General features: G+C 30.3%; 1 protein-coding gene across 8 annotated transcripts in view; it reads left to right on the top strand.

Annotated features, from left to right (window-relative positions):
* Oxr1 (oxidation resistance 1) overlaps positions 1-17,258 on the top strand; it is a 327,871-nt gene that overhangs the window by 275,948 nt on the left and 34,665 nt on the right. For all 8 annotated transcript variants that reach the window (XR_011704670.1, XM_071602183.1, XM_071602182.1 and 5 more), the window contains 3 exons: positions 7,826-8,010; positions 10,871-11,637; positions 14,762-14,930. Coding sequence is in view for 7 of the 8 variants with exons in the window: in XM_071602183.1 (XP_071458284.1) it covers positions 7,826-8,010; positions 10,871-11,637; positions 14,762-14,930 (1,121 nt within the window). In the remaining variant the exon portion in view is untranslated. The remainder of the gene's footprint in view (positions 1-7,825; positions 8,011-10,870; positions 11,638-14,761; positions 14,931-17,258) is intronic.

Genomic DNA, 17,258 nt, shown 5'->3' with positions numbered 1-17,258 from the left:
TATCATGAGACAAGTGAAGGGAACTGCAAGAAATTACTTTTTAGTAGCACGTATAATTTATTGGAGAGACAACTACTCAAGTAGAAATGATTAATGTAACAGCGTTTTTTTTATTGGTTCTTTTTAGTTATACATAACAATAGAATCTATTTTGATATATTTATACAAGAATGGAATATATCTTATTATAATAATGGAGCTCAGTCTTGTGGATGTACACAATGGTAAAATTCACTTAGGTGTATTCATATATGTACTTAGGAAATTACATCGATTAATTCTACTATCTTTCCTATTTTCATCCCCCTTTCCTTCCTTTCATTTCCCTTTGTCTGATCTAATGAACTTCTGTTCTTCCTCCCCCCTTTATTGTGTATTAGTATCCATCTGTCAGAGAGAACATTAGGCCTTTTATTTTTTTGGAGTTGACTTATTTTACTTAGCATGATAGTCTCCAGTTCCATCCATTTACCAGAAAATGCCATAATTTTGTTCTTTTTTATGGCTGAGTAATAGTCCATTGTGTATATAAACCACATTTCTTTATCCATTTATCTGTTGAAGTGCATCTAGGTTGGTTCTGTAGCTTAGCTGTTGGAATTGTGCTGCTATATACATTGATGTGACTGTATCACGGTAGTATGCTGATTATAACTCTTTTGCATATATATATCAAGGAGTGGGATAACTGAGTCAAATGGTGGTTCCATTCCTATTTTTTTTTTTTGAGGAATCTCCATACTGCTTTCCATAGTGATTGCACCAATTTGTGGCTCCACCAACAATGTATGAGTGTACCCTTTTCCCCACATCTTGCCAACATGTTAACTTATGTTCTTGATAATTGCCATTATGGTTGGAGTGAGATGAAATCTCACTGTAGTTTTAATTTGCATTTCTCTAATTGATAGAGATGTTGAAGAGTTTTTTATACATTTGTTGACCATTCATATTTCTTCTTTTGCAGAGTGTCTCTTTAGTTCCTTTGCTCATTTATTGATTGAGTTATTTGTGGGGGGGTTTTGTTTGTTTGTTTTGTTTTGGTGTTGAAGTTTTTTAATTCTTTGTATATCCTAGAAACTAACACCCTATCTGAGGGATGGATAGCAAAGATTTTCTCCATTCTGTAGGCTCTCTCTTCATGTTCTTGATTGTATCTTTTGCTGTGAAGAAGCTTTTTAGTTTGATACCATCCCATTTATTGATTTTTTTCTTTTACTTCTTGTGCTTTAGAAGTCTTGTTAAGGAAGTCCATTACTAAGTCTACATGTTCAAGTGTTGGGCCTATACTTTTTATTCTAGTAGGCACAGGGTTTCGGTCTAATACCTAGGTCTTTGATCCATTTCGAGTTTAATTATTGAATTTTGTGTAAAGTGAGAGATAGGGGTTAAATTTCATTCTACTACATGTGGATTTCAAGTTTTCCCAGCACCATATGTTGAAAAGTCTCTCTCCTCTGATGTATACTTTTTGTTCCTTTGTCTAGTGTGAGATTAACTGTATTTATGTGGGTTTGTTCTGTGTCTTTTATTCTATTGATCTTATGCCTATTTTGATGCTGGTTTTGTTACTATAGTTCTGTAATATAATTTAAGGTCTGGTATTTGAGGCCTCCTGTTCTGCTTTTCTAGCTAAGGATTGCTTTGAGTATTCTAGGCCTCTTATTTTTCCAATGAATTTCATGATTGCTTTGTCTATTTCTATGAAAAATGTCATTGCAATTTTAATGGGAATTGCATTAAATCTCCATAGTGCTTTTGGTAGTATGGTCAATTTGACAATATTAATTCTGCCTATCCAATAACATGGGAAATCTTTCCATCTTCTAAAGTCTTCAATTTTTTTCTTTAGTGTTTTGTAGTTTTATTTGTAGAACTCTTTTACCTCTTTTGTTAGATTTTCAGTGTTTGAAGCAGATAACCTCAACACTTAAGCCCACCATAATACCAATGGGAGAGATGGCTACAAAATTATTAGGGTAATACATATATACTGTAATTAGTTTTATATTCTATGACTTAATGCTGCATCTTTCCTTTTTTTTTTTTTTTTTACATTTTTCTTTAGTGCAAATGGTGCTGTGTATTGTCTATTAAGTGTTTATTTAAATTTTGGTAAAATTTTAACTTACAAGATTCCTATATATTGTGGTAATTAATAATAGACTATTATATACAAATATTTCATGCATTCATGGCACAGTTGTTGATTTTTTTAGTTCAGTTGCCAGTTTTTTAAAAATTTTTATGAATCACATGCAAAAAAAAAATCTGCTCATAAGAGAATTCATGAAGTTCAAACTCTTTATGTCAAGGGTCAACTGTGTTGTCACACCTTCCCCCACAACCTTTGTGCTCTTATTGTTCTACCTTTTTATTTCTACATGTTTTAAACTCCAAATGCAATGTTATTTTTGCTTTTAAAAGTAAGGAAAAACTATTATATCTATCCACTTCTTTTTCATTCTCTCTGCCTTTCATTTTTTTAAAAATAGATCCAGATTTCAGTCTTGTATCATTTTTCTTTCTACTTGAAGATTTTTTAAAATGTTTATAGTGCAATTCAACTGGTGATAAATTTTTTCAGTGTTTGAATATCTAAAAAAGTGTTTTCCCTTCTTTTTTAAATAATACTGTCATTTATGTATCTTTTCAAAATTCTGTATATATGAACTTTTAAAAAAAGAATCCTTAATCCCTTTATTTTCTGCCACTGTATCCTTTTTATCCTCAGTTGATTTTTTTTAAAAAATAATAGATTTTATTTTGTAAAGCAATTTTAAATTGATAGAAGAATTTTACAGAAAAAGTTCACATATACTTTATCCTTCTTACCCCATTACCTCTATTAGTAACATCTTGTATTTGTGTGCTATATTTGTTATAAATGATGAACTAGTAATTATTAAGTCCATAGTCTACAGAATTGAGTCTTGGGTTCTACTGAACATTCTATAGGTTTTGACAAGTATATAATGACATGTATCCATCCTTGCCATATTATACAGAATAGTTTCATTGCCCTAAAAATCCCCTGTGTGTCACCTACTTATCCCTTCTCTATTCCTCATGAACCCCTGGTAACTAATTATCTTTTTACCATCTCCAGGGTGCCATGTATTTGAAATCAAATAATATTGTTGTAGGATTTCAGATTGACTTCTTTCACTTAGCAATATGCATTTAAGATTCTTCCATGACTTTTCTGGCTTTACATTTCATTTCTTTTTATTGCTGAATAACATTCCATTGTGCTGTTATATTACAATTTATTTAGCAATTTTCCCTATTGAAGAACATCCTAGTCTCTTCCAAATTTTATATTTATGAATAACGCCATGCTAATTGTCATGTGCAGATTGCTGTGGATGTAAAATTTGACCTGATTTGGGTTAATGCCAGGGAACATGACTATAGGATGGTATGATAAGATTATGTTTAGCTTATTAGAAATTGCTGAACTGTCTCCCACTGGGTCTATAACATTCTGTGTCCTGTTGTTATAATCTTTTCCAACATCCAGTGAGTTATAATTCTGTTATTTTCTGGCTTTTATTTTTCCAAAGAGAAGTCTTCTGTTGTTTCTATATTTGGTATTTTGTGATAGAAATTATGTAGTTTTTCTTTTATTCTCTTTGTTACTAATTTTGAACAATTTGAATATGGTATGCCTTTTTTCATATTTAATTTGCTTTGGCTTTATTTAACTTATAATATCTGTGGGTTTGTAGCTTATGTCAAATTTGGAAATATTTTTGGCTATATTTCTTCAGATATCTTTTCTCTTCCATCTTTTATCTTCTTTAAAAACTCCAGTTAGGCACACAGGTTGTTTAACATTATCTCAGAGGTCCCTGAAACTCTTTTCACATATTTCCTGTCTTTTCATTTATATAATTTTAATTGCTATATTTTTTCCCACATATAGTACTGGGGATTAAACTCAAGGGCACTTCATTATCTCCCATCCTTTTATTTTATTTTATTTTGAGGCAGGATGTCGATAAATGGCTTACTTCCAATTTGGGATCTGCCTCCTTAGTGTCCTCAGTTGCTGGTATTATAATCATATACCACTGCCCCCAGCTTAATTATTATATATCTTAAAATTAACTATTGTTTTTCTTCCCATGTATGATCTATTGTTATTTCTTTCCAGAGTAATTTTCATCTCAATCTTGAAAGTCTCATCTTTGTAAGTCTAAACTCTGTCTCATATTTTTCATATCTCCACCTACCTGCACTATCATTTTTCTCTATTTTAGAATATCATTATAATAATTGTTTTAATAGTTTTTCTACTATTTTTTTCTTTTGTCTCACTTCAGGATCTTCTGTTAATTGAATTTTTTCTTTGTTGTGGGTCATTTTTTTTTCTGTTTCTTTCCATGACTAGTGTATGATTTTTGGATACAGTTGTATTCCTGTAAATATTTTTATAGTTTTTTCTTGGTTAAATTTCTTATAAACAATTTAATCCTGTTGTGTTCTGTGTTAAAGTTTTGTTGTTGTTAGTTTTTTAGGCAAGACTACTGCAGCCTTTAATCTGTGACTAATTTTCCCCTTTATTGAGAAAATACTCTTCAGAATATTCTGAGGCCCTATACATACAAGGCTTTTCTCTCTGATTAACGAGCATATAAAGTATTCCTGACTCTGTGGCCTCTGGGGGTTGCTTTTGCTTCTTTTGTGTGCTCCTTTCTCATCCTTGGATACTTGTTCTATGCATAGTTAGTAATATGTACTTGTTCAAAATCTTGAAGGAAACCCTTTATAGATGTCCAGAAATCTCATACTGAGAATTAGTTCTTGGCTTGAAGCAGAAATTTATTTGCAAATATACAAATAAAAATTTTGTTTAAGGATCAAAGTAAAGATAAAGTCATTGGCAGGATTAAGAATAGCCAAAATACTCTGCTTCCTGATGTTATTGCAATATAATCAAGAGTCTGGCTCTCTTTATTATAATGCACAGAAGAAAGTAAGCAGGATATTGTTATTTCTTTTGCAATTTGTCTTTTCTTCTTTCATCTTCCTACATATTGATTATAGTAAAGTTAGTCACATAAAATAATAGAAATTTATCAAAACTATAATGATTAAATTATTGTGGACTTAAAAAATAAAAATCATTGTATACTTTTCTATTAACTGAGATGGGTTCCTAAATCATAGTCTTTTTATCTTTTAGTATTTATTGAATTATTATAAACGATGACTTTTCTCTTGGAGATAGACTTTATATTAGAATATAAATAATTTCTCCTTAAAAGATTCCAGGAAATTATACATAAGAAAGCTAAAATGTTAATACTAAAGAATAATTTGTGTCTGAAGTTTCTAAAAGTCATGGATTAAGAAGATACTTAATTGGAAATCTTTTGCTCACAACAGTCTTAATATAATGATGATATGTCAATATTTTAGAACAATCAAAAAGGAATGCATTAGTGTGAGTTTATGATTTTAGATTGGATCTTGGTCAAATGAATTTTATGTTACTTTCTCAAGAGATTTTCATGAATTGTATGCTGAAGAAACATTTCTCATGGTCAACTCTTGATTTATAGAGAATGCATGTGACCGATTGCCTCAAAAAGTGCCAAGTATGGAAACCTTGATTATGCTGCAGAGGAAAGAAAGCTTGAAGAATTCACCTTTTAGTAATAGCATATAAGCATGGATTCCTGGAAATTAGCTTCAGCAGATTGATCCATCTAGTAAGAAGGGGTTTCAAGTCCCTTCTAATCTAAAAAGTAGTAGCACAGTTTTTGATAGAGTTTTCAATAGTATTAATGTGCATGGACAAATAAAAGTATTATCATTACATTTGACCTTTTATTGCAGTGTAGCTAGTTAGCATTATCTTTGTGAAAGTACTCTTAAGATGAAAGATAAAATTTATGTTATGCTAGTGAACCAAATAATGTGGTTGAAATCAATGAACATAAAATTAAGAGTGACCTAAAGTTTTTGAGAGAACCTGAAATTTGCTCCTTTTTTAAAAAAATTTCTGGATGATTGCTTGGTTTAATTTCTGAAATAATTTAATCTACCGGAAAGAGAAGATATGAGATACTGGAAACCTTTAAGGTTTTTTACATTTTACCGTAGTCTTGATTATATGTTTTTTGGATGTACCTTGCAATACAACCCTAACCCTAACCCTAACCCTACAACATACTTTACTATTTCATTGACTTGAGTCAGCATGTACTCCGGAAATACAAATTAATATATATTAATCTAATTAAAATATTAATCAAAAGTTAAATAAGCTGCTATTTTACATAGTTACTGATTACTTAGTTGTTTCATGGTCTGGACCAAAAGAAGTGCTGCTTAGTTTCAGATTGATTCCCTTTATCCACCAAAATGTATCTGCACATTCTCTTCTCTCCAATTACATGCATTTACTATAAATAATATTAAGTGAAAATATTTAATTATCTGTAACACATGTAGTCACTTTTTTCCCACTTGTTTTTGGATGACCATTTTCAGCATTAGATTTTTTTTTAATCTGGCATTGGTCATTCTTAATGACAGTGTTTTCCATAATTTAGTTGTTTGTGTTCTTAAAGTTGAGCTAGGTAACTCACAGAACTGAATATGGACTTGGAAGAAGGGTATGATACTAAATCAAGCAAGATTTACGATTTTCTTTCCCTTAATAGCTTCAGGAAAAGGAAGACAACTTTGAAGTAACCGTAGGATTTTTAGAATTCTTTTTGCTCTTCATTTTTGCATATATAGAACACAGTGGAATAAGAGTTAAAAAATATACTAGTTAAAGAATATTCCATACTTGATTTAGAGTAATTGTAGTTTTTAACCCATATGCCAAAGGAATATAGTAAAGAATTCAGACTATCTGGATTTTTAATCCTGCTTGTTTAGGTCAACATGTCTTGTTTTTCTCAGTCTTAGGCTTCCCATCTACAAAACAGAAACAATTCTACCATCTCAGAGATACGATTATGAAGATCAAATGAACAACAAGTATATAAAAGTGTGATACATACGAAGTATTCAATAAATATTAATTAACATTAATTGTATCAGCGGCCTGTGAAATTTAGTTTATAAAAATAGGCTAGAAAGCAGATTTGTATCAGTATTTATATAAATGTGTTTAAAATTTTATATCTTTTCATGGTGAAATTAAAAATAATTGTTGTATACTTTAGAGGTCATCTAATCTGTCTAATTTTGTGAATAAACAATTAGACCCAAAGGCATTGCTTCCCAAAGTTACATAACTTGGAAGTAGCAGAATCAAGAGAAAAGCAGTCATTTAAAAAAAAAAAGATATTGTAAAGAAATTTTGCTCTTTTCCTTTTATAATGGATTAAACTGTCACATGATTTGATAGCGTCTGCACTGTATACATTAAACTATTTGGTACTTGCAGTGAGGGAATAGCACAGGAAGAAGGATGCAAATTAAGGTTAAACATAGCTTTGTGCTTTTGCAGTACTTTACAGTCCCTTCTAAATTACTGAAATTATTTTTCTGATACATGATAATATAGTATTTTGCTGAGTTTGCAGAATTAATTCCTGGCTTGATTATTTTAGGTGGAGTATGATATTCTTTGTATTCTACCTCTCCTAAATGGCAGAATTCACTGGGAAAATGGATTGTCATTTGAAACGTTTTCATGAGAATGTCCTAGTTATTGAGTCATATATATGATTTAGTGTGTGTGTGTGTTTGTGTGTATGATAGCTGAATATCATAAGACCGTTAGTAAACCTTGCTAGAATTCTTTTTGAAATTTTAAACTTTGAAGATTAAATATTATTTTCTTTTTTCATCTTAGGGCACAGTCAGTGGTGTGCTGCTAGTTACTCCAAATAATATAATGTTTGATCCACATAAAAATGACCCATTGGTTCAAGAGAATGGCTGTGAGGAATATGGCATCATGTGTCCAATGGAAGAGGTGATGTCAGCTGCAATGTACAAAGAAATTTTGGATAGCAAAATAAAGGAATCCTTACCCATGTAAGAGTGAAATTTTTGCTCCTTTGCAATTTGTTTACATCTAGATAGTGAATTCTGTTCTAATGTTCTTAAAAATATTTAATAGTTTTTATACATACTTTTCACTTTATTAATAATGAAACAAAAATATGTGCAGTATTAAAACTATTATTCTTAATACAACCAAAAGTAGTTAGCAATTATGTTAGGTTTATGTTTGTATCTTTGGTCAAGAACCAGATATTTGAGAAGTAACCTATAGTACTGATTAATTCAATGTTTATCAGTTTTCTTTTTTTAATTTAGATAGAGTATCTAGAATTTTGACTTACCTCTGTGAGTAATCATTGTCAGAGATAGTTTTTAAATTTTCCTCAAAAGGCCTAAAGAGTGAGTGAGGTGCAGGATGTGGGACAGGCCACAAAAATAAATACTTGACACTGCTATAACCAGAATAGTTTTATTTTTTAACTTATTGATTTTTTACTTTTGCACTCTTCACAAAAGTACAGAATGTGAAGGAGAAAACTTGAAAGTTGTATTATTAGGAAGCGTTAACCTTGTAATACACTGTTCAGGGGATTCATATGTTTCAATAACATGGGGATGTGTCATAGACTTTGAAAGCTGACTAAATTAGTGACCAGAGAGAAAAAGAGGAATGAGAAATAAAAGGAGAAAATGATAAAATATAGGTCTACAGACAATGAAAAATGGAAAGAAAGAAAACTAATATGTAGTAGAAAAGAACCTCCCTATCCTTCCGTGTTTTACTTTGGCAACAGTTTAAAAACTGGCTTCACTTTGACTAATACTGATATTTCCATCCCTTTATGAACTCATAGGTATGATGATGGCTCTTTCAAAATTGGCTCTTGGGCAGAAAATTTATAAAGGAGAAAGGAGCAATTGTTTTTGTCTCTGATTAAGAATAGATGAGTTGTTAGGATATGTGTAATAGAATAAAAATCTCTTGGAAAATTCACCAGTATACCTTCCAAACCATACGTATTATTTTGGCGTGATAAATTAATCTTTATAGACACAGATAATTAGAATGTGTCATCATCTTCTTCTGTTGGTTATGTTTGTAGATCATTATTCAGAGTCACATTCAGCAATTAAGTATTATTGAGGGTGGGTGGCGGGATGAGACAGGAGAAAACCTAAAGAATAAGATTCAGAGAGAAAGAGGAAGGTTATATTTGGGAATATACAATCATTGGTGAGATTTTTTTTGTTGTCCTACTTTTCTATTTGTTTTATGATATTTTGGGGTTATCTTATTCTGAACAATATGTCTATTCTACTAGGATGTTCTCTTTTTTCCTTTCAGTTCACTGTTTTGTCATTTAGAGTATCATGTGGAAAGACTATGCACTAAATCCATACTTTAAAACAAAAATTCCTCCAGAAAGAAATATCTTTAAATCTTGCCATATAGATTAATAAAAAAGAATATTTGACACCAAATTAGATAAACAAAGCATGAAATTATTTGCAGAATAATGCCATATGTAGCAAAAATGCGTTGAAAATTTTGATTTGTCTTTTTATACTTTCTAGAAAGTTGATTTCAGAGCTACTGTCTGGAACTATATTGAAACAGTAGCAGCTTCATTGGCATAAATGTTTAGTCTTTAAACATATTAACTCTGAAGAGTTTAGCATTTACCTAAATATGTTTCCTATTAGGCTCTTATTTTTATCTCTTACCCTAAGGGTCTTATAATTCTATTGTACAGGTAAGATTTCTCAAAATTAGTGTCCAATTCCAAGAACTCATAGATGCAGTTTAAATGAAATACCAGTAGATGACACTATTGTATATTAAATAACACAAGTTAGATGCTTGTGTTAATTAAAAGATGAATCCAGTACATTAGAGGCAGAGATATAAATTGAACTTCAACTGAATAATATTTTAAAATTTTTACTTAGTCTAGTTATAAAAATTATGCAGATTTATTACAGATAATTTGATAAATGCAAGAAAGAGAATGAGATAAAAAGATGTACAACTTTTCCATACAGAGAAGTAACTATTTTTATGTTACTTTCCATTCTTTCCATTTATAGTGTTTTTAGGTTGTCCTCTAATTGTATATGTATAAATATTAATACTGTATCCAGTAAGAATTCATGTAGTTTCTGTTTGCCACGAGATACTTTTAACCATCACTGTAAATTGCTGATTTACATTTCATGAAAAAAGATGTGTACTTACTTTTTTCCAGAACTTAAACTATGGCCTTTGAACATGAGTGTTTGTCCAGACAAATGGCAATAAAGAAGTAAAGCTGAACCCAATTATGAATCATTCATTCCAATGTCTAAATTCTTTACCTGAATAAGTTCTCTTACAACTTTTATTTAGGATTATTAGCTTAAAGATTTCCTGAAAATAGTTTTGCCTCAGTCTGTTGAGATTGTTTTTAAGCCTTCTATTTAAACCTTATATTTTAATTCAACCTCTATTTGAATGTAAATGAATGCTGTGTGTGTATATAACAAATCGGATGTATTCATTTTATTAAAAGATACAACATTTTAATTGAAATTTTCTTTAAGCTATTTTCTATATTCCATCAATGAGTAAATATTTGTTTAAAATTCTAGCTTCAGCCAGAATTATGTTATCAAACTTTCTTTGATTCCTTTCAAGGAAATCTTATATTGTTGTTTTCCAAATCTTAAGCAGTTACTGGAAAATTGAATGTGATTACTTTCTCCTTGTGAATAAATCAAAATTTTTATATTCTATTGAGACATATACTTTATCTTCTTTGAAAAACCTCTTCAGTGATATTAATTATTCAGTTGGTGGAATATAAAAGACAATTTTTAAAGTCTAATAATATTTAACTTTGTTTAACGACAGAGAACTAGATCAGTTATCAGGAAAGGACTTCTGCCATTCAAAGAAAATAACAGGAATTAATACTGAGGAAATGGACTCAAGAATCCGTGATGCAGGTAATGATAGTGCCAGCACTGCTCCTAGGAGTACTGAGGAGTCTCTTTCTGAAGATGTGTTCACAGAATCAGAACTCTCTCCAATACGAGAGGAGCTTATCTCTTCAGATCAGCTACGACAAGATAAGTCATCTGGTGCATCATCAGAATCTGTGCAAACTGTCAATCAGATTGAAGTAGAATGTTCAATGGCCAAATCAGAGTCTACTAGTACTCTTGATCATTCAAAATCCAATACTGAACATTCTACAAATGAAGTTGGGGCTTTATCTCATGCATCTGATTTAAATAATCTGGAAATGTCCACTAAGGGAGGAGATACAGTTACAGATAACCTTCAAGAATTATCAGCCCCTAAAGAACAAAGCACAAGTATAAAAGGTCATGTAATCCAAGATGGTTTTCGTCATGAGGATTCATTGCACCAAGAAGAGAGTGGAAAAGAAAATATGCCTTATGGAGAAACGACAGAATTTAAACAAAAGCAAACTGTTGACAAAGGCAAACAAGGAAAGGAACAAAATCGGGACTCGGAGACAGAGGTAGAAGAGTTACGTAAACTCTGGAAAACTCATACCATGCAACAAACTAAAGAGCAAAGGGAAAATATTCAGCAAGTGTCACAGAAAGAAATCAAACATAAAATTATATCTGCTGATGGGCATGTAGAAGGTAAGCGTCAAGGAGCTTATGAAGTTAGTTCATTTTATTGCGTGTTGTCTCTTCTAACTGACTCAAACACTGCTGTATCTTAGACCAGTCTGAAAGATAATCAAGTAGCCCTTGTTTGAAGTTACTCTGGGGACAAGTCTTTGATACCTGCTGTCTTTCGTATCCCAAAGATACAGGTTCACAAAATGAGAATCTTTTGTGTCAATTTTTAATATTCTTGACTGAATGCATTCTTTCTTAAATAGCAGTTTGTTTCTTGGAAATGCACAGAATTTTGTAATAACTTGTTTATTCCATTGTGTCTCTTAGTTCTTAATATGCCTTTATCATTGCACATATATTTTAATTGAAATTTATACTTACCGAAGTTGTAATTTCATCTTTCTTTTAGAAAGTACAATTGGATATAAAAATCTATTCCTAGAATACTTCCAAATATCCAGAAGTTTCATCATCATCCTATTATATGTTTTCCTTTAAAAAAACAGGATAAATTAAAATATCATATTCTCTTTTAGTTCTGTTTTTGGTAATATTATTTATGAAAATTATAAAACAGTCTCCTTCTAATATACTGTGCTTATACTTACTGCATTATGGGTTAAATGGGCTCATATAACAGCAAACATGTCTAGAATTAAGTAATTCCATTGAAATACTGATCCCAATTTACATATGAACTAAAAATTGTACTAAAATATACATGAAATAAATTTACCATTTTAACTGTTTTTTTAATTGTGGTAAAATATACTTAAGATTTACTATTTTAACCATTTTTTAGTCTGCATTCTAGTGATATTAGGTACTGTGACATCCATCACCAACATCCATCTCCAGAACATTTCATCTTCCCATACTGAAACTACATACTAATAGTAAATGGCCATTTTCCCTTTCTCATAGCTGTTGGCTACCATTATTCTACTTTCTTCTTTTTTTGACTACTTTATGTACTTCATTTAAGTGAAATCATGGAGTTTTTTTGTTTGTTTGTTTGTTTGTTTGTTTTTGTGTGTGTGTGTGTGTTGGTGTGGATCATTTTACTTAACATAATGCCTTTAAGGTTCATGTATGTTATAGCATAGTTAGAACTCTCTACCTTTTTAAAGCTTAGTAATTAATATTCAGTTGTATGTTTGTCACATTCTGTTTATTCACTTTGTTATATCTTTCTTTTTGCTATTGTGAATAATACTTTTGTGAACATTGGTATACAGATATCTGTTTGAGTCTCCTTTTGGTCTTTTAGAGCACATATGAAATTACTGGATCATATGATAACTCCATGTTTAATTCTTTATGAAACCATCTATTTTTCATAGTGGCTGCACCATTTTACATTCCCATTAGCAATGCATAATGATTTGTTTTAATTTTTAAAATACTAAATAGTCCTTGCATCATCCAATTGACATACCCTAAAGACCTAAGGATTATATTTATTAGAATATTAAAAAATACATTTAGTTGAAGCATGTTTTTATAAAAGATTAACTAAAATCAAGGACTATTTCCTCTATAATATTTTTATTTAGAAGTAATATTTATTAAGGAATATATGAAAAATATAGGAGGCTATTAGACAATTTATAAAAATTACTTGGGATTTATCACCCAGAGGCAGTCATTATTAACATTTGGAATATTTGTTGTTAGAGGATCTATGTGTTTATATGCATGTGTGTGTGTGTGTATGTGTGTGTGTGTGTGTGTGCGCATAACTTTGATATTTACATGTAGTATACTTATAGATTTCTTTATCTGAAATCAGGTTTACACTATATATAATATTTTATCCTGCTTTTTTTCCACTTAACACTTTTGTCATGAATTATTTCTATGTTATAATTCTTTGAAAACATGGTTTTAATAGCCATATGATTTATTCAACCATTTTCATATTGTTAAGACTCTCGGTTGTTATTAGCAATTTATATTATTAAGACATTTACTTTCTTTGGTATAAATCATTCTTATGTGAATATCTTTATTTGAAGACTTTTACATCTGATTTTTGCTTATATTTTGAAGCCTTTGAAAAAGATAAAATTATGGATTCTGTTGAATAACAATAATCTGTTATTGGGATTGTTGTGGGGGTTAGGTGAGATCCTTTTATAACCAGATAGATACTAAAAGGAGAAAAATTGGTAGGTATTCATAGAGTCTATATTCATATAGTCTATAGATTGCTATTTGGTTTCTTTTTTTATATCATGAAATTAATTTTAAGTATTTTTTAAGTAACCTGATACTCTACAACAGGGAAATATTAAAACTTTCTGAACTTTATGACTTTGTAATAAAACTATATAATAAATATAAAGCTGAGAAATACAGCTATGAGAAGAATGCTTATAGTTCCTCCTTTTGACCAGATGTAAATACTGAGGCTAAAATAGATTATATACTTCCCACAGTATTACACAGAAGAAAAGCCATGTACTTTGTATAGTTTTACACAGAAAAAATGCCAAAAGGTACCCAGATCTCTGTAAGCACACTTCCTTTCATAATATGCTGCCTTTGCAAGCTAATTAATGTCTGGATTTCATGAACTCAACTATATTATCAAACACTCAATATACTTCATATCTGTATCTTTGGTAGGGAGAGTTAAAGATTATTCAGGCTTAATTAACTGTCCAAATAAATGAATGAATCTAGGTTTATCACACTTTGTGTGTATGTAAAAATTCAGAAACTTACTCAACTTTTGTCTATAATTACTATATTAAAGTAAGCCTTACAAAATCCTGCAAACTTACTTAGATGCCATTCTAAAGACTGATAGAGAATATGCAGAAAATTATAAATGTATATGTAATTACTTTTGCATAGTATGTCTAAACAAAAATTTAATTAAGAATTTCCTGAAACTTTGCATTTTTCCATAAATATAATTTCACTTTATTAACTTGGCTCTCTCTTTTGGTCTTGCTGTGTTTGTGACTTCAACTTTGTTGGGAGAAAAATACAGGTTACTTAAGATAATTCATCTGAGTAGCAGTAAAATTAGTTTTTATTCTGTAATTAGTCTGAAGTTGAAAGGTAAGATTACTTAATCTAAATTATGTGATGCATGAGGATTGTATAAATACTGTTTGGCTCTCACTTCTAGGTTCTGCACTTTTAAAGGAAAAGAGAAGAAATAGATTACATAAGTTTTTGTGTCTCAGAGTTGGAAAACCAATGAGGAAAACATTTGTATCCCAAGCAAGTGCTACAATGCAACAGTATGCACAAAGAGATAAGAAACATGAATATTGGTTTGCAGTGCCACAAGAAAGGTAAAGTAGAATAACATAAAAACAAAACCTTGAAAACATTAAGATTCCATGAATTAAATTTATTTTGTATACCTGCATACCAGTGACAAAGTACTGTAAAAAGTAGTTTCTAATTAAAATTGTACATTAAATCTATTTAAAATCATTTAACTCCTGCTTTGTACACTTAACTTTATCCCATTTTTAATTATATCTTTGGAGTTTATTGTTAAAAAAAATGTGACTATGTATCCAGTTTTAGTGGCAAAAAAAATGTTCTTTAAGATATCTTAGATATGAAGGTTCATCAAAATATTAAATGAGGGGCTGAGGTTGTGACTCAGCTGTAGAGTGCTCGCCTAGCACATGCGGAGTGCTGGGTTCAATCCTCAGCACCACATAAAAATAAAAACAAATAAAAATAAAGGTATTATGTCCAACTACAACTAAAAAAAGTATTTAAAAGAAATATTAAATGATATGGCCTTTACCTGAAGGCAGGTAATAATCTAGAATTATAATCTCTTTATTTCAATTGCCTCAAAAATATTGAATGCATTCTATATATATGACACTAAATTAGCTACTAAAAGGATGTAGTATTTTCAAGCTGTTTTTGTGTACATTAGAGCACAGTAAATTTCTTCATTATAAGTTTAATCAATTAAAAATGTCTATTGTTAATAAATTATAAATATTGATATTTTAAGTTAAATTACTAAGTTGATCTTTTAAATACTATATATCCAATAGAAACTAAACAAACTAAACAGCCTAACGATTTGCCATCTGCCATAATCCACTTAAAAACCCATATGTTCTCTTTTTTAATTTTTTTTTTTAATGGGTATTAGGATTGAACTCAGGGTCACTAGACCACTGAGTCATATCCCCAGCCCTATTTTGTATTTACTTAAAGGTAAGGTCTCACTGAGTTGCTTAGCACCTCAATTTTGTTGAGGCTGGCTTTGAACTTGTAATCTTCCTGCCTCAACCTCCCTCCCGAGCTGCTGGGATTACAGGTGTGTACCATCACGCCCAGCCTATATTCTCCTTTAATAGTTAAAAATTGCATCATTACATTTTTAGCTTTGTATTTCTATTTTCCATTATGCCTCCTCACAGAATTTTATATAAGGTATTTTTATCTTTTATTATTCTTTGCAACAGACTACACATACATAGGCACTTACATATCTGCATATATGTATACTGAAATTCCATTTATTTCATAACTTTCCATTACTGTTGTCAAAATAATAAAAAGCCTAAGATTTTACCCACTTGGAAGCTTATAAATCAGCCTGCCTTGGTTTGATACATGGTGGCTGAAAAAAGTCACAACAATAGCAGTAATCAGGTTGTTCATTGAAAGGATGAGGAAGGATTCAGCATCACTTTTTCCCTTTTTTATTTTCTTTCTAAATACTGAGAGGCTTTGTTTATATAAAAGTCACTAACACTCAAATACTTTTATTTATAATGTCATTCAGTTCTTTCAAGTTGTTTTATTATGTTCCAAAACTTCATTATCTTTCATCAGAATCGGTTTTAGTGATCAACAGTAAGCAACTCCATTGAAAACTCCTTCAGTTTTGTGGAAATCAATGGATTAGAAACAACTGAATTTTACAAAAGAAATTATTACCCAGTTTTATAATTCTCCATGTTTCAATACCAATCTTGGGCAGCCTGGAAGTAGTTATACTTTAAGGAATATACCATTGTAAAAATCTGAATGGAAGATGATACACCTTTCTTTTACAAATTAGTAAAGGTATTTTTAGCAAAAGTAGAGAAGGAGTAAATCTGCACACCATCATTATTGTATAATTCTTAGGGAGATTAGTATGAGATGAGAGAAATACAGAAATTATAGAGAAATTGATTCCCTTAGAACAATCTTAAGTGTCCATATACCTCTTAGAAAAGATTTCTGTGTTGCTTTGAGTACTACTGCTTTGGGGGGTTATAATGATAAAGTTCTTCCTATTTCCCTTAACCTATCAGACAATGAGTATGCCTTCAACAAAATGTGGTTACAGTAAATAAAGTTTATGGTATGTTTGTATAGTTCATAAATAATTAAAAGGGATAGAGCCAGATAATCAAATTCGTCAGTCATATTGAAATGACTCCAATGAAAATTTTAACTAAATTTAGTTTTTCTGTTTACTCTTGGTTATATTTTCATTTTTACATGGAAGTTTGTTTTAATAATGTCCTTTCATGTTGGCTAATGTTCATTTAAAAGTAATTTTACTAGGATTCTAAGCTTTATTTTTAAACATGACTTAATTTATATTGCTTTTGGTAGGGACAAATTATCTGAAAGATAAAACAGTACAC

This window comes from Marmota flaviventris, chromosome 15 (assembly GCF_047511675.1).
Source record: "Marmota flaviventris isolate mMarFla1 chromosome 15, mMarFla1.hap1, whole genome shotgun sequence".
Classification (NCBI taxonomy): Eukaryota; Metazoa; Chordata; class Mammalia; order Rodentia; family Sciuridae; genus Marmota; species Marmota flaviventris.
The sequence above is the reverse complement of the archived record's forward strand: the minus strand, read 5'-3'. Positions and strand labels throughout refer to the sequence as shown.